The sequence below is a fragment of the Archocentrus centrarchus genome, chromosome 17, assembly GCF_007364275.1.
Source record: "Archocentrus centrarchus isolate MPI-CPG fArcCen1 chromosome 17, fArcCen1, whole genome shotgun sequence".
Lineage (NCBI taxonomy): Eukaryota > Metazoa > Chordata > Actinopteri > Cichliformes > Cichlidae > Archocentrus > Archocentrus centrarchus.
The window spans coordinates 8,548,747-8,572,315 of NC_044362.1; the positions used below are offsets into that span (position 1 = coordinate 8,548,747).

At 40.9% G+C, this 23,569-nt stretch overlaps 3 protein-coding genes across 3 annotated transcripts; 1 reads left to right on the forward strand and 2 right to left on the reverse strand.

Annotated features, from left to right (window-relative positions):
- Window positions 1-808: 808 nt before the first annotated feature.
- rab18b (RAB18B, member RAS oncogene family) lies at window positions 809-9,871 on the reverse strand. The gene is made up of 7 exons (XM_030752136.1): window positions 9,690-9,871; window positions 4,528-4,583; window positions 4,319-4,380; window positions 3,424-3,496; window positions 3,157-3,275; window positions 2,846-2,912; window positions 809-2,284 (listed from the first exon to the last, which is right to left on the reverse strand). The coding sequence occupies exons 1-7, from the start codon at window positions 9,755-9,757 to the stop codon at window positions 2,112-2,114; spliced, it is 618 nt and encodes a 205-aa protein (XP_030607996.1). The 5' UTR covers window positions 9,758-9,871; the 3' UTR covers window positions 809-2,111.
- Window positions 9,872-12,483: 2,612 nt separating this feature from the next.
- On the forward strand, window positions 12,484-15,392 carry ptchd3b (patched domain containing 3b). Its single transcript, XM_030751519.1, has 4 exons — window positions 12,484-13,203; window positions 13,291-13,412; window positions 13,499-13,644; window positions 13,870-15,392. Exons 1-4 carry the CDS (start codon window positions 12,484-12,486, stop codon window positions 15,390-15,392), a joined length of 2,511 nt encoding a protein of 836 aa, XP_030607379.1.
- Window positions 15,393-15,798: 406 nt separating this feature from the next.
- On the reverse strand, window positions 15,799-23,390 carry yme1l1b (YME1-like 1b). Its single transcript, XM_030752158.1, has 18 exons — window positions 23,235-23,390; window positions 22,548-22,682; window positions 22,234-22,411; window positions 21,372-21,464; window positions 20,946-21,055; window positions 20,397-20,547; window positions 20,227-20,310; window positions 19,799-19,972; window positions 19,549-19,701; window positions 19,280-19,412; window positions 19,068-19,130; window positions 18,783-18,895; window positions 18,515-18,670; window positions 18,224-18,375; window positions 17,980-18,106; window positions 17,762-17,835; window positions 17,588-17,674; window positions 15,799-17,488 (listed from the first exon to the last, which is right to left on the reverse strand). Exons 1-18 carry the CDS (start codon window positions 23,265-23,267, stop codon window positions 17,345-17,347), a joined length of 2,160 nt encoding a protein of 719 aa, XP_030608018.1. The 5' UTR covers window positions 23,268-23,390; the 3' UTR covers window positions 15,799-17,344.
- Between the last annotated feature and the right edge of the window lie 179 nt (window positions 23,391-23,569).

Consider the following 23,569-nt stretch of genomic DNA (forward strand, 5'->3'; position numbering starts at 1 on the left):
CGAGCAAGCTAAAAGACAGTTAAAGCTCAAAGTTGGCAGACTTTAATATTTCTTGAATATATTTAAATGACCCTGAATTGGATGGATTTGGGGGGGGGGGGGGGGGGGGGGCTGACATGGGCCAAATCCTTCCACATGCTGCTGCTACAGCGAACAAATCCCCATAACTACTGGCAAAGAGATGGCCGTGTCGTGTTCATAGAGTCCCTTGTCCCCCACCAGCGGTCCAAATATCAGATTACGTTTTACATTTGGAGTGAAGCTGCCGTCACAGAATAATAAGGTAAGCAGCTCCTAAATGATGTGCTGTTTAAAAATCTTTTTTTTTTTTTCTAGAACAGCAAAGATAATGACTCAGCCACATGTTTTTAATTACTTTTATATCAAATGACATTTCAGGAATTCTATTCCCTCCTGCAGAAAAGAAATAATGGAAATACCAAAGTACCCTTTAAGCTTCAGGAGAATGTCTCATCCTGCTGCATCTGAGGACATCCTGACATCAAGCTTGTAATCGCATACTGGAACTTTTTTTTTTTCTTTAAAAAACATGATTAACGGGCTTTTTCCACTTGTCCCACTTTTTGGTCTTTTATTTATTTATTTATTTTTTTACATTTTTTTGCAAGGAATGTTTTCAGTCTTGCATGTGCAGCGGGCTAGTCATCAACAAAGTATTATGGAAAGAACGCCTCACTTGAAGTTTCCACTGTAAACCTGCTTTTAATTAGGTGGGCTTCTACAAAACACGGAAACTAAAAGGCAGATCCCACAGGGCCATTAAACAACAGACATGAGTGATGGCATCTTAAGGTTCGTCATTTATTTCAGTTTGAAACAATTCAAACATTAATTGACCGTAACTCTAGCAAATGCATCTCAATATTAAGGCAGATATCAATTTAACATATTACTTTATATGATTGAAACAGATGCACAGCAAAAGCAATGGAGGGGAAAAGACAGGGTGCAGCAGCGGGAAGAGTTCAACATGATTTTTAACAATAAAACAGAAACAAACAGCAAAAATACACCACATCCATAATATACTGAAGATGGGAAGGAACACAGCTCTTGGGAATGTGCTATTGCTTTTTAAAGAAAGAAATACCTTCAATAAATCTGGACCACACCAGATGAATACTTCAAAATAAATGTGGAACAAGATTACAAGATCAAGCTGACATTATGAAAGCAAACTATGAGCTTAAGCGAGTAAAAGGGCTTCTTTTACTCACTTACGCTCTTGGTTACTGTAAACTTTACACTTGTAGCTCTAGATGTTACGGTCCAGATCACGAATGCAAAGACAGAGGTGACAACTTTTCTTGCACATTTCCACGCTAACAGGAATAAACACAGGAAATCAATTAGTTTGAAAGCATCTAAACAATCGCAAGCACAGAATATGGTGGAAATCAAATAAAGAACACACGAGTGAACAGTAAAGATAAACTGATGTCAGTGACTGGGGATCATTGTAAAATGTCTTCTTTGGGAGCATTCAGTGTTCTGGCGTGCAATGAAATGAAATCCTGCGTTAGCCTGGATGTTCTCCGCCGTAATCCTCGATCCAAGTGCTACGGTATGCTTTTAATACAGCTTCCTAATCAGTGTTTAGCAGAAGAGTTTGTACTTTGCATCTACACAGAGGGTGAGATTTGCAGCCGGTAAGAAAAGGTTAAAGAGACTTCAATATTGATTACAATTCACTTTTCGGATTAAAATTTGACAGGCTATCTACTCTAACCAACAAATCGGTCCATGTTGAAGGAACTGTGTAACCTGTTGTCCTAATGACCAGCTGAACCACTGCTGCCCAGAAAAATTCAAACCATACATACTCAGATGACAGACTTAAACTCCACGTGGTTAATTTAAAACACCGCACCCTCCACAAACATGAGGCTTTTTTTTCTGATTCTTCTAAACAGGAAGTAGTGATATATAACAGAGGGAAAAGGAAGTGTGCAAACAGCAATGTCTGTTCGACCGACTGACCTACTCCAACAAACAGAAAAAGCACTCATCCACTTCCACTTCTCCCTCACTCTCAGTTTCTGGTTGGTATTCAGTCCTCTCAGGTTGGTGCTTTTCCGTTTTGCCCTGCTTCAGGGTATGGAACAGTAACCTCCGCATGCCCCGGCCCTGGCCTGCTCCTGGTCTCCAAGCCGAACTTTCTGACCCTGGTTTTCGCTCTCCCAAAGCCCCGGAGTCTGGAGGATCTTTTCTACTAGCTCCTCAAAGGCACACTGGACGCCATCTTTGGTCTTTGCACTGGCCTCTGTATAAAAGGAAGGATTGAAAGGATCAGTAAATAAATAAATGTAAGCATTTTCCAGAATGTTAACAAAAAAAGATGTCAGGCATCCATCAGGATGAAGACATCCTCAGTGCAGATGAAAGCTTCAGATTCCTCCTGCCCTGCCCTTAATTTTGGCCCTTAATTTTGGCCTTTCTAAAATGGAAACTCTGCACAAATCTTAACCTAATTTACCAGAAAGGGCCAGATTGGAGAGGAGAATCAGGAACACGTGCGGACATGGATTCGATAAATGAAAGCCGGCTAGATTTTAATCATAATGCAGTTCTTCTGAGCGACCGGTCTTTCAGCAGCACAGACTCAATAATACCAGAGCAGTATAAACAACACAGCTCATCTCATCTGAACTACATGCATGACTAACTCAATGATGTCTTGGCTTGTTCCAACTGCACACTAACAGTCCTGGCTTTTAAATAAAGTCCGTTAAATTTTAATAGCTTTAAGTTACATTTTATGCTTCTCTTACTTTAAATGAGCATGACCGGCCACGCCTGCTGATGCTCTAACACGGACACTTACCAATAAAAAGCATAGAGTGTTTCCGAGCAAATTTCAGCCCCTCATTTCTGTCCACTTCACGGTCGTCCTGAGGATCAAAAAATGCATCTTTGGTAATTTGCATTGATGGTAAGGTGTGAAGTGTCTAAGCATCATAAAAGTACAACACAAGTGAAGCAAAGTGCACAGCAACACTCATGGCAGGTATTCGCATTCAGAAAAAGACTTAAAGAAGTTCTGTGGCATAAAAATTAAGCCTTATTAACAATGTACAAAATACTGGATTCTTAAAGCCCGAGTGAAAGACAAAAGGATTTGTAAAAGCGACTCACTTTATCAATTTTGTTCCCAACCAGCATTTTCACTATGTCGTTGCGTGTTGTGTAGGTTTCTAGTTCGTTCAGCCAGTTTTCGAGCTTCGTAAACGTGTCACGCTTTGTGACATCATACACTGATAAAAGGAAGATGTTGACAAGTAAAGAGGAGGTGGAGAAAAGTCATTATATTACTATAATAACATTATCGGAACACTGACAGAAACACAACTGCTGCTATCTGGTTGGTTTGATCTTGATTTATGTAGCCGTGCAGGTAATTACCAAGTATGACTCCCTGTGCTCCACGGTAATAGCTGGGTGTCAGAGTGCGAAACCGCTCCTGTCCGGCTGTGTCCTAGAAAATACAAAACAGCAAAAGATTTCTGATACCAAACTGTTATGACCAGCGGCACGGCAGCCAATTCCCAGCATCCAGCCTCACGGCCCATGTGTTTCTAATAAGTTCTGCTAAGACGGTCATACTGGGAACTTGCAATTGCTTCGGGACCAACTAATCAACTTTTTGTATCAAGCCTGACTGAACAATATTACTATTATATAAACTGATCAGCCACAACAAAAAGAAAACCTCTCTAATATTCTCTAGGTTCCCCTTGTGCTGCCAAAACCAGCTTTTGACCCTAGGTGTCTCTTATGGTGATAGAGAAGAGAGCGCCTTTGGGTCGTGATGATTGCAGGACGGTGTCTCTACGGAATGCTCCTGTGAATTTTGGAGGTCAAGTCCACATTTTGGGGTGTTGTTATGTTCCCTGAGCTGATCCTGATCATTTATTTTTCTGGCGTGGATTGATGTGTTGCTGCCGTTGGAAGGGGTGGGGGAGGATTCATATGGGGAATGCAACAATGTTAACCTAGGGGATTTTTTTTTTACAGTAACATCCACATGAATGCCAGGACCAAAGCTTTCCAAGCAGAGCATTGCATTATTAACGTCACCTCATGGGGCTTGGCTTATTGATTCACTGTGTATGACGTGATTTCACTGGATACTGGGACTCAAACACCCTGCCCCTCATGAAAGGCTGTACAGTCCAATTTTCGAGTGACATCCTTCAATTTTGACTGTACCATGTCGCCATCTTGTGGAGAAGCCTTTTACTTCATTGTGGTTTTTTGGACAAAATGTAGGCAAGGGAAATAAAGACTTGTGTCTTACCCATATGGCGAGCTTTGCTTTATTGCCATCTATTGCAAGAGTTTTCACTTTGAAGTCCACACCTGAGACATAAGAGACAAAAAAGAGAAAAGTCTTTAAGTTATAAGTTTTAAATGAATAGTTGTTTCATATGCACGTGTGTGTGTGTGTGTGTGTGTGTGTGTGTGTGTGTGTGTGTGTGTGTGTGTGTGTGTGTGTGTGTGTAAAACCTATTGTTGCAGACTGCTCTGGATCAAAAGTATCGTCTGTGAACCTCAGGAGCAGGCTGTTAGGGGAAATAAAGATAACATGGAAATGAGCAGGTCATGCAGTACAAAAGAGTACTGTAAGCTGGCTAAGGCTTTAGCAACATGTTTTGCCAGCAGGGTCAATGGATCACAAAAACTTTATAGTTTTGACGGTGCTCGTGAATGTTTGTACAGCAGTACGACACCTTTCAACTGACTGTATGAGACTGCCGTCACTGCTGGCTTGTTAGCAGCAAATACTAAAGCAAAGTGTTAGACAAAGAGCAAAAACACTTAACTAGTTTCATGTTAACTTCTGACATTGTCCACTCTCAGATTCATCATGTTCAATGGGGCTGCTGCAGGCTTGTGTTTACAATAAAAAGTAACTTATCTGATTTAAAAGTGATAGACATTATTTACAAGGAGGCAGCGAAGGACACCGAGCAGCACATCAGCCAGGATGGAAAAAGGAGAAAAAAAATAAGGAAGTAGGGTAGTGTAATTTGTTTCCATCAAGCTGTTAAATGTTGGGCAATAACCTAAGATCAACATATGATCTGCGTCATCACGTTGAATGGATCAAAGGTCTAAAACCAGAAGTGCAGTGCCACTTTGACTAAAGAATTACTATCAGTAGTTCATGCTAAACAAATGTCCGTGGCAGCATGATCTAAAGGCAGCATTACAAAACAACGTTAAAAGAAAAAATGCTTCATGTATGATAGGACTCATGCCTGTGTACCTCAGTAATATAGCATCTTCCTTAATGCACACTGATCCATTCAAATGAGTGTCTTGCCCTCCTGTAGGCTATACGGCATTATTATGTCACCCTCTTAAGCAAAGATTTTTTTTTTTTTTTTTTTTTTTTTTGCATTTTTGGCCAAAGCAGCTTTTTGAGAGAGACAGGAAATGGGGGAAAGATACAGGGGAAGACATGCGGGCAAATTGGCAATGGGCCAGGACGCGGACCTGCGCCGCCCGCACCACAACGCGGCATGTGTATGTGGTCACCGGCTTCACCACTAAGCCACGCAGGCGCCCCAGGAAGCATGCCCTTTTGAGTGGTGATAGCAGCTTAACAGAGACAGGTGCCCACTCAATATAAGATAACATATGTAAAATAAGCAAATGTACCTTATCTTTTATCAGCTCGGTCAGCTGCGCTGCTGAAGGCTTGTGTTTACCCTCAAAGTAACTTATTAAAATTAAATGTGATGAATGTGATTTTTTAAATAAATAAGGGAGCCATGGTGATTGATGAGCCTATCACAGTCACGATGCAAACAGGTTAAAATTGTATTAAGGAAGCAGGTTAGTAAAATTTACTTTTAGGAGGCTATAAATGACTGCTGTTCATTTCAGGCAATAACCTGAGATCAGGACCTTCAGTTAATGAGTATTTAAATCTGGCAAATACTGTGCCAAAGGAAGCTTATGTGTAAGTTCAATAAGGAATATCTGTGTTTACTCCTCTGTCAGCTTTCCTGGTATTTGGCTGCTAGTTTATTCTTCTCATCACTTCCTCTTTCCCATGCTGTTAAACTCAAAGCTGACATCACTGCTCTTTCTGCACCTTTCTGCTCACCTTCTTCAAACCAATCAGTCTCAACATATTTCATGCAACCAGGGCTGGACTGGGACTAAAAATTGGCACTGGCATTTTTGGCTTAGACCGGCCCGCAACTATGTTTTAAAAGCTGTCTTACTCTTATTCAATATGGGCATACTTTTTGCTAATAATACTTTTATACTTTTTTTACACTTACTTTAGTAATGCTTAAATTACAACGCTTTTACTTATCATTTAGCTTTTTAAAATGTGTTATTTCACCTCTTTGAGTGCTTTTTAAAAAATGTTTTAAAATCTGCCAGATTTTGGGAAGTATGCAAATACCAATAAATATTGATACTAATCAATCGCCATTGATTTGGGGCCCCCTTCATACCATTTCATTGTCCCCTGAACTTAACCGTTATTAATGCTGGAGGGTTAAAGTTCATTATTAATATTTTTAGGATGCATTACTGTTTCAGCCTTTTCAATTCAATTTTTCAATTCAATTTTATTTATACAGCGCCAACTCACAACAAACAGTCAAGACACTTTATACTGTAAGGTAAAGACCCCACAATAACTAAAGAGAAAACCCATCAGTCATCCTAATCTTAAAAATAGAGAGGGTGTCTGTCTCCTGAATCCAAATTGGGAGCTGGTTCCACAGAAGAGGGGCCTGAAAGCTGAAGGCTCTGCCTCCCATTCTACTCTTAAGTATCCGAGGAACCACAAGTAAGCCAGCAGCAGTGCTCTGTTGGGGTGATACGGTACTATGAGCCAATGAAGAGAAGCCAATATGGGAGAAATCTGCTCTCTCGCATTTGTAAAAAATTAAAACAAACCAAGATTTTCATGACAAATTTGGGTGAACTTGGGGGCCCCCTGGTGGTCAGCCGCATATACCTCGGACCGGCTCTGCCTACAGCCTGCTGTTGCTGGAGCATTGCTGTTATAGAGGATGTGGAGGCTACAGCAGCGAACATGTCTGTGATCTTTACACATTTTGTGGCATCTACAGCGACACTCGTCAATTTATTCGCTCGTATCTTCTCCGCACCCCCTTTCTGCCACTTGGGTTTCTCCATATTCCCTCTCCTTTAACACACGCTCAACACTGAAACTACTAGCGGGAGTTACAGGGCACCACGCAGAGAAAGGGTGGGGCCGCTTTCATCCCATATCCTGATTGGCCCATCTTCAATATAGACAGTGGATGGAACCAATGGGCCACCCCCACTGAATTGTGAGCCGGTCTCTTAAAAAAAAAAAAAAAAAAAAAAATCCAACAGCATCGGCCCTTGAGGACGGTCGGCCCACCGGGCAAATGCCCGGTACGCCCGATTACCAGTCCACCCCTGCATGCAACCCACCTCACCCAAGTCACTCACTGTGTCATCCAAGCCTCAATCTTTATCTTCACCACCACCAGCATCGAGACTCGGGGGGGGGGGGTTCCTTATTGAAATACGGTCAGTTTTATGTGCTGCAGTCTGGAGGACCTTTTAGCTGATGCCACAGAGACAGTTAACAACAGTCACCATATGATCCCACCTGCACATATTCTTTTTTCTGTCTCATCCCTGTGATGCAAGTGGCAGGTCACAGAGCTCCACAAATATGACAGAAAAACTGTTTCTGTGCAGCCTGGCACACAATCTGTCTGCTAGGTAGGACTGTGGCATATCATATTGTCTGTGATAATACTCTTACACCTTTTAATTTAAGCACAACACAAGTACTAAACACCACTGCTATGCCATGTGTTTACGTCCCCTGGCACAAGAGTGAGACAAGCCAAAGCACAAAGCACAGCACTTTGCAAAATATGCAAGAAAACTGTTCCCACTAAAGGTGGAAATAACAAAAAGAAAAACACAGTGGAGTTCAACCAGGCTACAAAGGAGAACATGGTAGACCCAACTGTAAACAAAAGACTCAACCAAGCAACGCTTGCTGCACTCCTTATGACAGGAAGAGCAAACAGTGCATGGAACTGATGCAGTTCCATAGTTGTAAAGGATGGCTTTCAGCAACTGGTTAAAAAGCTTGAACCAAGGCACAACATCCCAAGGTAGAAAATATTTTTCCAGTTTTATAATGTGACAATACTGTGCAGACTTCTGAGGAGTTACAAAGTTACTGTAGTTACTGTTAAACTGAAGTGTTAAGCGGGCTACTTTTGTGCTTATATTTGACTTATGCTGTGTCACTACTATTGCACTATAATGTTACTGCTGCTAGCTGTTTGCTTCAGCTGTTACACTTCAAATTAGGTAGTTTGTCATCAGTGACAGTAACTCACTGGAAAAGAAGGATGGAAAATGTCCTTCGTTTACTTACTTATAAATGCTGCTCACTGCAAGCATAGATAAAACATTCAGTATTAAGTGAAATATCACTTAATATCAGAGATGGAAAAAGATGTAAGAAAGGGAGGTCAGGAGAGGAAGATGAGCCATTCTTTTTTTGTTGTTTTTTTTTGGCCTTTTATTGGGTAATGCGACAGTAAATAGTAGACAGGAAAGTAGGGAAAAAGAGTGGGGGAAGACATGCAGCAAAGGGCCACAAGTTAGACTTGAACCCAGGCCACTGACTTTCAGCCCTAAGGCACACAGTTGCCTGCTCCCACTGTGAGCTAATCTGTCCCCAAGAGAGATTCTTGTAAGGACAGCTCAGGAAGTGACATTTCATAAAATGGAACTTTAAAAGTTATCTGGATAGTTCTGATTATATTTAATATTTTGGCATGTTTTTGATAACAAATTAGAAGATCATAATTCCACGTCATTCAAAGGTTGTACTGAAGAGTAAGTGCAGGTTAAACTGGGGGCATCTGCAGTGTTGTGGTACAGTTTACAGTGATTGGGCTGGTGGGGGACTGATGCAAGGCCGACTGCGGTATCCTTGGTCACTGCTAGGTCTGATCCTGGGTAGCAGTAAATATATTAAAGAGGAGACACATCACTGAATTCTGAATTGAAATTTATGAGAGAATTTTATACAGAAAGATGGTGCTGGAAGAAAAACCTCTAGGGGAAAAGCTTTTAAAACTTAATTGTGTGCAAAGTGAAGATTTTTTATGACCTGCTGACGTTTGAAATTAATTTAAATAACAGTTTCAGGACGTCTGCTGTGTAACAGAGCTAGCTTCTAAAAGGAGTTCTCACTTAGCTAAATTGCACGTCTATACTGGCTACGGGCTGGACTTGATTAAAGCCACAAAGAGCAAGAAAAAACCCTCAAGGACAGGTCAGCTGATCCCAGCCTGTGCACAAAGAAAATCTTCTGAAGTTCTCAACAGAAATTATTACGTAATATATTTCTAAGTGAGTTATTCCCTCCCCCACCTGCCAAATCCCACTTTAACCTGAACATTTGTCTTCTCAAACTTCGAAATCGTTCATAAATGTGTCGAAGCTGCGACCAGGAGCACCTGTCTCCAGACAGGCTGAAATGTTGACACCAACAGACGGCATGAAATCCAGTTGAGCTGGAACACCGAGCAGCGAGGAAGAAACTTACACAACAACAATGTCAACATGCACAACAGGCTAGCTGTAAACTCGCTAAAACACAGACAAACCTGGACTTTCCCACTCCACTTTCGCCAATTATCAACAGCTTCAGAGTCGTCAACACGTCTTCGTCCATATTTGTCCTGGAATTAGTTTGACTTTGACTTTGAATTAATTAGAAACGCTTTAAGAAGTAATTTTCTGTGTGTGTTAGGCTAGCAGACGGCTATCAGTTCCGATGACAGCCCACTGTTCGCGCAACTTCCGGCCAACCTGCGTGCGTGACGTCACGGGTGTTCACGAGATTTGAAAATGAAACGGCAAAATTAAAATTTTTATATATATATATATATATATATATATATATATATATATATATATATATATATATATATATATATATATATATATATATATATATATATATATATATATATATATTTGTGGGAGGGTATTGGCTGTATGGTATTGTGAAACCTAAATATGAACTGACTATGATTTTGTTCACTTCTTGAACATTATCTCTCTTTTTTTTCTTGCCTATACAAATTTTTGCACCTCTGGATATAATATTTTGGAAAATTAAGGTCTCTGGGGTTTTTTTTTTAGGTTGGGGGCACAACAGAAATTTAAATTTTTTTCATCACAGAATATTGAATAAATGTACAAAATAAATGTACAAAATGTACAAAATAATGCACAAGATATACAATTAAAAATAATGAAAAATCTGCATGAAAAATTAATAAATATAAGTTATTTGCAAATGTCTTGAGCCACCTCTCATTTCTTTATATTTTGCTTGGAAAATGGGAAACAGCTGCAGTGATTTACTGGAACACGCAAACAGATATGGATGGGTGTTTACATATAATGACAATAAAGTCTTCTTCTTCTTGAAATACAATATATCCTCCTGAGACCTTATGTCCTCTGTAGTGGTAACAAAAAAAAGTTTAATTGAAAGATCCTTTTTTCCTCGGTTCTCAGGAGGATAAAAAGCAATTGTTCAGCTTAGCTCCACCTGAACTCTCTCAGACAGGTTTCTTTCAGTAGTCTTCAGGAATAGTTCTCCAGGCTTCTTGAAGGACATTCAAAGCTCTTTTTTGGATGTTGGCTGCCTTTGGTTCCATTCCCTGTCGAGATGATCGCACACTGGTTCAATAATATTGAGGTCCGGCTTCTGGGGAGGCCAATCCGTGACTGATAGTGTTCCATTGTGTGTTTTTACTGTCCAGGTATGTTTTGACTACATTGTCAATGTGTTTAGGATCACTGTCATGCTGAAAAATGAAGCCAATCAGACACTTTCCATATGGTATTGCATATTGGTGTTTTTTTGCATTTGTAACTGAATCAGTTTTAAAAGTCACTGCCCACATGTAAAGAAGTCAGCAGTGGCTTTAAACCTTTGTACAGTGCACCATGAATAAAAAATAAATTCTACTAAATTTTATACAAAATAATAACAGTAAAGTACTGTGATCAAAAAAATCATCTGGCTTCCACACTGTCATTTCTATCTGAAAATGTTAAGAACTGTAAAATAATTAGGAATACCATCCAGCTGTTTTACTGAGGAGATTATCTGTTATAAGGAAATCATGATAAACAGAAAGATAACTCCCCATCTACAAATAAAATACAGTTAAAGGAATGTTCCTATCAAATTAATGCTAGCAGGATCGGAAAAAGATGGCTATGTCAAAAGCATTTGGTGTAAAATTTTTTAGACTCTTTAAGGCAAAAATGTTTTTTGGGGGGGATTTGGGGGGATTTAAATGGCTGCAGCCCTCTTGACTTTGGGAATGGCTGCCCTATATCGATCCTCAGTGGCCCTCTTTTGTTTAGCCTTTATCTTAAACCATGAAGGAATCACCTGAGAGCTGTGGTGAATGATTACAGGATTTATTATTTAATGATGTGAGGCATGTGAGATAAGAACTGATAACAATGTTTTCTGTAGAAAAAGTGTTCTATTACAGTCCATCTTTTTATATGTTTATTGTCTATCACCTGTGCAATTGCCACTGATAACCACACTGGACTCTGTACTAGGATGTAACCAGCATAGATGGTTAGATGTTTTTGAGCAGTTTAAAAATGCTGGAAACATGGATTTAGTGGATGTAAACCCACCATGGATGTATTGGAATCAGACAGTTAGAAATGGGGTTTAATGGTGTCATGACACTGGAATTTAAAATGATGTCAGGATGGTTATAGTATAACTAAAAGGAGGAGCCAGTATCTCCTCACTCTGCATACTGTAAGTGAGGGTTCGGGACAGTCCCAGTCAGCCTGTTATTGGTCGGCTGTTGGTGAGTGTGATTTTTACTCAACATCCCGTGGATGCTTAGTTGTTGATTGACTCTGCTGTTTATAGACTCTGCTGTTGTAGTAGACCAGTGAACTGCACTGCAATAAACTCTGCTCATCTCCAGCAGTCTTTTTTTGAGTGCTTCACTTTTTTCCAGTTCCAAAGATTGAGTCTGAGCTTCAGGAACCGAGAGAATTTTGAATTTTGACCACAGTTGTTTTTTTCTTTTCTTTTTTCAGATGCAGCAGGGTTACACAAGAAGAAACCAACTCTACCAAAGAGTGGGCTAGAACCAGTGAGCCATACGACACCGACTGCTCCTAAATAGGCTCATTGATCGAGCCTTTCCTCAAACTGCATCTGCTGAAAAGAATCTGGAGCTAAAAAGAATCTGCAGCACAAACGCTGCTCACAGGTGGCTGTGAATACTCCTGAGACAAAGGAGCAGCTCTTTCATATCCCCAAAAACAATTCTTCTTTTTTCTTTTTTTTTCTTTTTTTTAGCTACAATCGTCTAATCAAAGGAGCCAGGATTTACAGCTATGGCCAAATGTCACACGGATTGCACAGAAAAAGCCCTTCAGACCTTCTTTAAGATGATGGGTCATTTTATCGGATCCCATGCCTTGTGGTTTCTCTTCGGCCCTCTTCTCCTCTCGGCAGGTCTGGGGAGTGGGTTTTATTTTCTCACCGACAGAATCTCCAACAATATCGAAGAGCAGTTCACACCTGTTGATGGACCAGCCAAGATGGAGAGGAAGTACATCAGAGAAAATTTTCCAGAAAATGATACCATGTTTTCAAGTTTGAGGCAGAGCACAGATGGAAACTACGCCACTCTCATAGCTACAAGAGACAGTAATATTCTGACTGTTAGGTCGCTTCAAGAAATCCTGAATTTGGACACTAAAATCAAGAATATGGTGGTGCGTTTTGGCAGTAAATCATTTCAATACGCAAACATCTGTGCTAAGGTGGCTGGATTCTGCGCCTCTAATGATATTCTAGATATCATTAACTACACTGCCAGCAATATAACCACCGTCAATTTGACATACCCATGGTATAAGTCTGGTTTTCATCGTTTTCCCTTATATATAAATCTGGGGAGTGTGAAGCTGAAGCCAAAGACTTCAGTTGTTGAAAGTGCCAAAGCTGTACAGCTCTATTACTATTTAGAAGAGCGCAACAAAACATTAAGTGACCTCTGGTTGGAAAGTTTCATTAGTTTGGTCTCAAATATCTCCTCACCTTCCCTCAAGGTAAGAAGAACTCAGATATTATTATTAAGTTATTATCCTGCTGTTTGGCTGAGTTGTACCCGTTCCTTTTATATACAATCTTTCTAGATGTCATACTTCACCTCGATGTCAAGGCAGTGGGAATTTGAGAAATCTTCAGAATCTGTCATCTTTTTATTCTCCATCAGCTACTCTATTGCCATCACATTTTCCATCGTAACTTGCTGGAGGTCAGTAGAGCAGCAGACAAATCTGTTATTGAATGCATATTGGACACGTGACATGTGATTCTAAATATCAGCGTGATTTTATTTAGGTTGGATAATGTGAGGACGAAGGTGTGGGTGGGCTCCTGTGGGGTTCTCTCTACAAGTCTCGCAGTCCTGAGTGGTTTTGGTGCACTCTTGTTGATGGGCCAGCCTTTTGTCATGACAGCTGCCTCCTGCCCCTTCATGATTCTCGGTGGGTTGTGTTAAACGTTCAGCTCAAACCATCCAGTTAAAGCAGAATCAAAGTGTCAACAAAGCCTGCACACAGACATTAATTTAATAATAAGATTATACGAATAATTGTTCTTAAAATTATTAATTTTGATTATTGATTGACACACACACTAATGCTCAGAGCCTGAAGTCTTATTTGTCGTTTTTAAACTGTTTTTTTCCACTCTGACTTTCATTACTGAAGGCATTGGCCTCGATGATATGTTCATCATGATCTCCTGCTGGCAAAGGACTCGTGTTCTGGACAGTGTTCCAGAGCGGCTGGCTGAGACCTACAAAGATGCTGCCATCTCCATTACCATCACCACCCTTACCGATATGCTGGCTCTGTTCCTGGGCTGCATCTCACCCTTTGGCTCAGTCCAGTCCTTCTGCCTCTATGCAGGAATTTGTATTTGCTTCTGTTATTTCTACAGCCTGACTTTCCTCGGTGCATGCATGGCTTTGAATGGACAGAGGGAAGCAGAGAACAAGCACTGGCTCATCTGCGCCAAAGTCCCAAATGACGTACCGCCTGGGAAATCAAAAGCCTTCAGCATGTGCTGTGTTGGGGGTCAGTATGACCAAAATACTGAACATGAGAAAACAGAGCCCGTAAGTCACATTTTTGAGCACTTCTATGGTCCATTTCTGACCCACAAAGTGACAAAAGCATGTGTGTTTGGGATCTTTGCAGGTTATTTAGCTGTTAGTATCTATGGTTGTGTAATCTTACAGGAAGGACTCGATATTAAGAACCTGGCTTTGGATGATTCTTACATCATCAGTTATTATGACCATCAAGCGCAGCACTTCAGTGAATATAGCCTCAGTGCAATGGTGGCAATCAAGCAGCCATTCCCCTACTGGGACCCAGACCAACAGAGGCAGCTCAATTCTTGCATTTCCAGTTTTGAATCTTTGAACTTTGTCGACAGCACAATCGCTTGGTTCATCTCCTATGTTGACTTTGCGAATGCCCTTAATCTGAACATCAGCTCCCAGGAAGCTTTCCAAACCCACCTGCAACGTTTCTTAGAATTCAACCCTTTGTTTAGACAAGACATCAGTTGGACTCTAAATGGCAGCAGCATTCAGGCATCTCGCTTTTTCATTCAGACACTCAGCAATTCTACGGAGAAGGAGATGCTGGTGATGCTCAGGGAAACTGCAGAGGAATGTCCAGTGGAGCTCCTGGTGTATCACCCTGCTTTCATCTACTTTGATCAGTACACTGTCATTATGGATAACACCATCCAAACCATGTTCATCGCTGTCCTTGTGATGCTTTTTGTCTCACTCATACTCATACCCAATCCTTTTTGTTCAATATGTGTAACCTTAGCAATTTTTTCAGTCATCGCTGGCGTGGCAGGATTCATGTCACTGTGGGATATCAGTCTGGACTCCATCTCCATGATCAATCTGGTCATGTGCATCGGATTCTCTGTAGATTTCTCAGCGCATATTTGCTACTCTTTTGTCTCGAGTCCCAAAAACGACGTCAATGAGAAAGCTATAGATGCTTTGACCCTTTTGGGTCTTCCAGTACTGCAGGGAGGATTGTCCACTATTTTAGGTGTGGTGGTGTTGAGTGCGTCGGGGAGTTACATCTTTAGGACATTTTTCAAAATTGTGTTTCTCGTCATTGTGTTTGGACTGCTCCACGGCCTGATGTTTATCCCAGTGTTCCTGACGCTGTTTGGGGCCTGTGGCAAGAGACATTAAACTGATACCCATTTTGTACATTACACCTTTCTGAAGAGTTGAGAACATTTAAGTCAGACTCAGACTCACACTCTGGATATCACGCCTTTTACTTGCTGGTTAAACAAAGGTTTAAAAAAAAAAAAAGAAAAAAAAAAAAAAGACTAAATTCAAACATGTGTGCTCAAGTTAAGTTACTGACCAGTGTGTGAAATACATTTTTATGCACATTTATTTTCTCTAATATCACAATATTAAGCACCTTGTAGCGATTGTTGTTGTGAATTGGTACTATATAAATAATGAACAGAATAAAGATTCAATATCTGTTCAGGTGTTTTAGTAGTAACGTCATTTAGAGCAGAAGCATGTATACGTGCGGTTTGTTTTGTACATGTTTTTTTCCAAATAAATACAGACTCATCTGTACACACTTAAGTCTTTATTTGGGTTCCTTCTCCTTTACACTGAGGAGAGATGTACAGCAGAGAGCCATTCAGTGTGCACAGCATAAAAGCTTCACTATACATCTATATACAGTGTTCCCCTTTTATCCTAATTATATACACAGCTAAGCTACTCGATAAAAAGCCAACAAACAGAATATACTGTGCCAAACTGAAGCAAAAATAAAACACTAAGATGGACAACATGCTGAAATCAGCATCCTAAATATGGATTATATACACATTTGGAAAGACATTCACCATTTTGGCAGGTGCTTGAACGTCCATTTGTACAACCTGTGCTGTAAAATGTTTGATTTGGAGTCAGCGATGTCACCTTACAGACGAAATTCACTCTGTTTTTCCTCATATCATCTTTCACACCTGGAAAAAAGTGCCAGGAAACATTTAGCATTGTTCGGCCACTGTGTTGTGCAAATTTTGCTTACAAAAACAGTCCAGTACGCAGTACCAGATCCGCTTAAGCAATCAGAACAGGGGCTGAAACAGACACCTGACAGAGCTGGCCTTTTAGCTGCTCTGAATAATTGAAGAGTTTTTATTTCACAATTTGCATGTACAGGATAAACTACTACTTCACCGAGGAGGCTTTCAAAAGACAAACTCAGACTTTTTAAATAAATGATGCCAGTACTATTATTTCAGAGCTGGAAAGCTTCCGATCCCAAAGCGCTATCACTACATAAAACGCAGCCTGTTTGTGCCGCATGCTTTTTGAACCTAAGCAGCAGTTTTTCTTGCATCTGCACACGCAGCATGAATAAAAATTGACGACACAAAGAGTGTGCACAAGAACATTTTAAATGCACACCAAAGGGCTGAGCCACTGTAGTTTAAGAAAAAAAAATATGCTTATGTTACACTCCCCATAAGGTCACCTTCAAAAAGAAGCAACAGGGCAGTAGGAAACACCAGAAATAGACCTTACAGGTATCAGATATGAACACAAACACTGGAAGACAACTGAACCATGAGCTAAGATTCACATATATTCTGGTTACAAATGACGTCTTTGGGCTGGCACTACATGTGGAATTTCTTACTGACTGGAAGTGAATCTGTTTTTATCTGGCTAATGAGAAATATGGTCCCACAGCTAAGCCATGAGAAACCTTAAAAAAAAAAAAAAAACAGATGCTGTTCTAATAGCAGTATGTATTTACATTCATGTTTTGTTTCCTCCAACCAAGCGATAAAGTGACCTGAGCAACATCTTATTAGGCAATTAGTCTTTTAACCTTTATCCCATACAACGAGCCAGAACAGCTGCTTATGTGTGAACTTGGGAAAATCAGGTTTATGTTTGAGATAACAGCACTACTTATCTGGGGATAGTGATGAGATTCCACGAAGGTGACAGCATGAAGGTATGAGATTGTCCCACAGGAACACTTGTAAAGTGACATTATAAATGCAGCCCTCCATCCTTCTTTTTTCTACACCTTGACCTCTTCAAATCTACCCTCTTCCCCACTGTGGCCACAGATATTTGGGCCTTCACAGGCTTCATCTAGTCTCCAGGGTTTTGCCCTCCAGGACCAGCTGAATCTCTTTGGCATCTAGTGTCTCGTACATGAGTAGAGCATCTGCCAGGTTCTTGTGCTCCTTGGCGTGAGACTTCAGCAAGGCTTTGGCACGCTCATACGACTCCTGGAGACAGTGAGAGAAAAGATGTTTTTTAAAAAAAAAAAAAAAGATGATAGAAGCTGAGTTAGTTTTATCATCATCTATATAATATATCACAGAGACCTTCAGTAACACTCTGACTTCATGCTCCACAGCTGCTTGCGTCTCTGGGCTTTGTGCTGTCATATCAGTGTAGGTCATTATTCCCAGCTAAAAGACAGAAATTGATACTTATTAAAAAAAAAAAAAGAATGCATACAAAGTCTTTCATTTTGTGTTGCTTTCAAGAAAATCTACCTTTTCACACATTCCATATCTGGTCACCATCATCTTAGCAATCCTGGTGGCACTATCAAAGTCGCTTGATGCTCCTGGAGAAGAAGAAATGGCGCATGCATATGCATCCTTAAATTCCAGCTTGTCCGACAGCTTTCCTCATGTGACAATATTCATGTCTTTCTACATTCTAACCTTTATTTGTTCCCTCACGGATTACTTGAAGGATATTTACTTACCAGTTGTGATGTAATCATGGCCGAATATGATTTCCTCAGCTACACGGCCGCCCATGCTGACGTCCATCTGGGCCAGAAGCTGAGAGCGAGTCTCGCTCCACCTGTCGTTCTCTGGAAGCATGGACACCTTCAAAGAAGCAGTGAAGATGAAAACTAGTTGAGGATGCAGAACATAAAACCAGTTTTAACCAGACCCTAAAGTTTAAAGTTATAGAGAGTATGAACCGGGTCTAAGTTTCCTTACATGTCCTAGACTTGAGCCTCTGGGCATGATGGTAGCCTTGTTGATTGGCATTGCATCTTTGGTGTAGTAAGCTACAATTGCATGGCCTGATTCATGGTACGCTGTGATGCGTTTGTTCTTCTCATCTATCTCTGCACTCCTTCTCTCTGGGCCTGGAGGGGGAAAAAAAACAAAGAAAAGACCATTTTAAAAACACCACGACTGAAAGCAACTGTGACGACACTGATGTCTTCATGAAGTATAAGGATTAGTGGAAGAATGATGCACATCTCTACACAAAGTATCACTCACCCATGAGGATTTTGTCTTTAGCAAACTCCAGCTCCTTCATAGTGACCAAATCTTTTCCATCAACTGCTGCCTTCAGGGCTGCCTGGTTCACCAGATTTTCAAGGTCAGCGCCAGAGAAGCCCACTGTGCCTCGGGCAATAATATTGGCCTCAATAGCTGCAGACATAACAAATGGCATCTATACAGTTATGGAAGAGCTTATAGTGAGTGGGTTTTATACTGTAAAAAGAATGCATGTATTCCTCATTAGCAGATTCTAATGTCATACTTGGATCCACTTTGATCTTCTTCAGGTACCAGTTGAGAATTTCTGTGCGTCCTTTCACGTCTGGTTTGGGTACAGTCACCTGTATGTCAAACCGTCCTGGGCGGATCAGGGCACTGCAAGGGTTAGAAAGGAATGATACAGTGGAGGCTTATAGCTTGAAACAGCCTTATGGGTGTAGTTCATTTTTTGCATTGGCAATAACAGCTGATAGAATGAAGACTGTAAATGCTGACAATTCTAAAAGTCTATAGTAATAAGAGGCAAACATAAACATAAACAACATACTTATCTAAAGCCTCTGGGAAGTTGGTTGCTCCAATGATGATCACACCTTCATTTGGTTTAAACCTACAAAATAAAAGACCCAGGGTTTCCAACTGATTCCTGTTTAAACTTCCAAAAATATACTGCATCATCCTTACAGAAGGCTCTGTAGCCAGTCTGTCAACAATGCTTGCTGAACATGTAACAATACAAGTTTTGATTTTAGCGATTACCCATCCATCTCAGCAAGTAGCTGGTTGATGGTCTGTCTGGAGTGAGGGTGCATGGGAGACTCGATCCTTTTCCCACCCACGCTGTCCAGTTCATCGATGAAAATCACACAGGGAGCGTTGGCTTTGGCCTCCCCTTTAGAAAAACAGTCACCCAAACTCAATAAACATGTGCCATAAACAAGCAATCAACATCACACACAAACTCGGCTTTAAAAATGTTTTAAAAAGTAAAATCATGATGCTAATATATTTATTTTTAAAAATCCCACTGAAGAGGTTCCTGATGCGACTCGCTCCCACTCCAACAAACATCTCATCAAACTCTGACCCGGAGGCATAGTAAAATGGTACATCTGCCTCTCCTGCCACAGCTCTGGCCAGCAGGGTCTTTCCAGTCCCTGGAGGGCCCACAAGTAAAACTCCTGAATTAAAAAGAGACAAAGATGAGCAGACAAGGAGTAACAAAAACAGTGATGCTGGAGGTCACTGTGAATGTGCCAATGTAAAGAAATAACCTACCTTTAGGCAGCTTTCCTCCCACGGCTGTGAACTTCTGTGGATTTTTCAGGAACTCCACAACTTCCTGCAGCTCGTTCTTGGCTTCTTCTACCCCTTTCACGTGCTCAAATGTCACGTTTTTCATCTGCACGGGGTCCACGGCTGAGTCCAGGCCTGAGGTGGTTCGGAACCGCACTGTCCAAAATGATTAGATTAAAGTTCGAAATCACGTGGCATGTCGTGGTTAATCAACTCTCACACACAAACACAAACACTATCCATTATTGAGTTACGCATTAGCCAAATCATACAGCATCTATTATAGCAAATGGTTTAGTTGTAACAAGCTGAGTTAGCTGCAAGTGCTTAGCTGTAGTGTTAATATTTTAATTGATTATTAAAATATTAGTATTTCAGGGGCAAAATTTGGAGGGAAAAAGGGCCTTTACCCGATATGAAGGGGGTCTTTGAGATACCATACAACCCAACAAGAAGCAGCACCAGCAGGATTAGACGAGTCCTCCTCAGAGAGGCTGGCCAGTCAAACAAGGACATAAACACATCAGCACAGTTTAATGCATTATAATGATTTACTAGGTGTGTCTGTATTAAAACTTGCCCTGAGTGCGCTGTGTCAGGGCTTGAGCTTTCAGGAAGCCCTCAGCAAAGCCCCTCTTGAAAGCCTCCTGCTGTCCATCAGGTATGTTCTTGTTCTTCAGCAGGCTGTCTAGACTTTCAGTTTCCATTCCCTTGTCACGTGTGAGAAAACCCTGCAGTCCAAAACAAGTCTGATCAGTATTACAACAATACTGCATCATTGTTACCTTTGCAACACAGTATTACAACAAAATAAGCAGACCTAAGCTGAACATCTACATATGTGGAAAAAAAACTCTTCAGTCATAAAGTTAAATTACAGGCCTGCTGGTATCACAGACAGATACAAACTGTCAAACTGTACTCAATTTGTGTGAGAGTAAAAGCTCTAACAGAAGACAGTGTGGGTGAATTTTCCTTCAGTGTTTAAATGCTTTTTTGCTTGAATTTTCAGGTGTTTATACTTACTACTTCATTTTCATATGCATATTGAAGGCAGAAAGTATTATGCATGTTATACATATTCATAAGGATTTGGCAATGCATGTCAAACATGTGAATAAATATGCACCTTCATAAAAGATGGCGTGTACCCTTCAGACTCTGCAGGGCGTTCGAAAGCTGACTGCAGTCGTCTGGTTTTGCTCCTTAAAGTTTTAAAACCTCTGGACTGAACCAGCACTGAAATAGATGAAGCAGAAAAACACTAGATTAGTATAAACAAAGTAAATTCATCAGCTCTTATAAATTATGTTAATGGAATGGACAAATACTGGGAACACTTTTAAATGTGAGCTCAATCATAAACATTACTAAGAATTATCACCTTTACCTAAAGTCCCTAATGGTCAGTGAGTGTAAATGTACATGTGGTTACAGCTAAATTCATAAACATACAAACCAACTCAGGTCATTTATGTGTTACAATTCAATATAAACCTTTGAGTCTTTGATAAAATAATTTAAATACTTGACAATGTTGCTAATCCACAGTTACCTGGCCAATACTTCAGCTCTGTGCAGACAGACTGAAGTGGTGAAGGATGCAGCCTTGAAAACACTGGTGCTGAGAGGGGATTCCATGAGAAGCCTGGGGGAAAAGAACAAGGCATAATTGTTGTTTCAATAATGAGATACCTTGCAGGGAAAAGTGGTAGCAGATTGCCCTACTGTCTCCTCAAGGCCTCAATCACTCAGGCCTAGAGACCAGTTGACAACCATCTGGCAACTACTGGTCACGAGGGAAAATCGTGCATTTCCCAGCTCATTGCAAGTAGTTGCTGGCAATCACTCAGGCCTAGAGACCAGTCAATTAGCAACTTGTAACCACAGCTACAAGGAAAAAAAAAAAAAAAAAATGTGTATTCCATGACTGGTTGGCGAGTGATTGCTGAAGATTGATGGCAGTTGCTAGCATGAAACTGGTTGCAAAGACATATCTGGTGCTGCACCAAAAACCTCCCTGTGACTGCTTTGGTCACTAGGAGGTTGCCGCAAGCGCTCGTAGTTTGCATGGAAGACGAACTACAAGTGACCGCAGTAATCTGCTAATGACCCAAGCAGCAGCCTCACTGCAATCGATTTCACCTGGGGAATCCACATTTTTCTTTCAACTGGAAGTTGTCAAAGGCTTGCCATTGGTCTGTATGCCCGTGTGCAATGAACTATACTGATTAATAAGATGCTTTCCTTCATGAATGATGATGATGATAAATCTACACTGGCCGTGCAATCTTAGAGATGTTATGAAGCAGCTGTGCTTGGTGATAAATATGAATCCAGAAGTCACTGATGCAATAACATAAGCAGTGGAAGTATGTTTATATGAGGCCTTCTGATAACAAGGTTGCTCATCTCACCATGCTTATTGTGGAAAAAGGAGTGTGTGGAGAGATGTGAGGTCCTCCAGGTTGTCTGACCGCCAAGTGCAAGTGATGCTTCTTCTGGGTTCAAGTTTGGTAACACACGGTTCACCAGCTCATCCAGCTGCTGCGTTCCCAGGTCGGATAACCCCAGCTCCCGTAAATTCCACACAGACTGTAAACAACAAAATTTACACTGGTTTTCCTATGAGATGTGCATTGTATTTTTCGTAAATGTTGTCTTGCAATGCTTGTGTTACTGCTCAGAACATTAAAACAAGTGTCAGATCGCGGACTTATATAGCGAGTACCTCGGCACAGTGTAGTTCTGGGTCTGCAGCACGCTCCTTGTGTTTCCTTGATTTGCAGGAGACACTGCTGCTGCTTTCCACTGAGCTCTTCAGAGAGTGGAGGACGTTGATGAGGTGACTCAGGGGTACAGTCACCTGTGGTCACATGTAATCAATCGGTGAATGACTAACATGTTTTGAATATTAAATTATATATTTGTAAACCGAAGCCTGCTCATATTGAGACTAGCGACAGTGTAGACAGAGTACATCAGCTAGCCGGTGTTGCAAAGTTGCATTGCCTACAGCAAATTTCAGTTACATTCAGCTGGTTCTATACATAGACACGGCTACATAATAAGTGCCTGACACTGATTAATGACCTATCGGTCAATGACGCAGTTTACTATTTGACAGACAGCTAAGGACAGAGCAAAGACGGAGAACTGTCATTGTAACGCGCTAGGCGAAACTTCTCTCAACGTCGCTTATTTTACGTTAAATACGAGCAAAGAGCAGATAGCTGGTGTGGCAACATGTCCACTCGTGTAAACCTATAGGTCAAAATAAAATACAACGGAAGACGGCAGGTGGAGTCATAAAAAATAATAATAACAAGCTAAGGTTAAGCTAGCTTACTAGCACGTTCAAGTGAACCAAAACAACAGCGCTACTCTTAGCTCGAAGTAAGTTTTCCTGCTTTCTTACCTGTGGCTGGACCGTCGACGACAAGGAAAACATATCTGTCACTGGTGCAAGACTGCAGTTAAGCTATCCAAGTTGTGTGACTGTCCCTGAGTTAAAGGTCCGTGTTGTGTCTCACTTTGCGGCAACTGACAGCGGAACATAAACCGGATATGACCTCCACAGTGTTGTGTCAAATATTGTAAGCCGGTCGAAATCTGACCTCCTTCTGTGGTCGCGCTAAAGTACCGCTTACCTATTGATTAAAAAAAAAAAAAGTCTACATTTGCTAATACATTAGTCCAAATATGTGATAATACAGTAGTCTTCTGCATACACGCCATACAGCGCTTAACAAA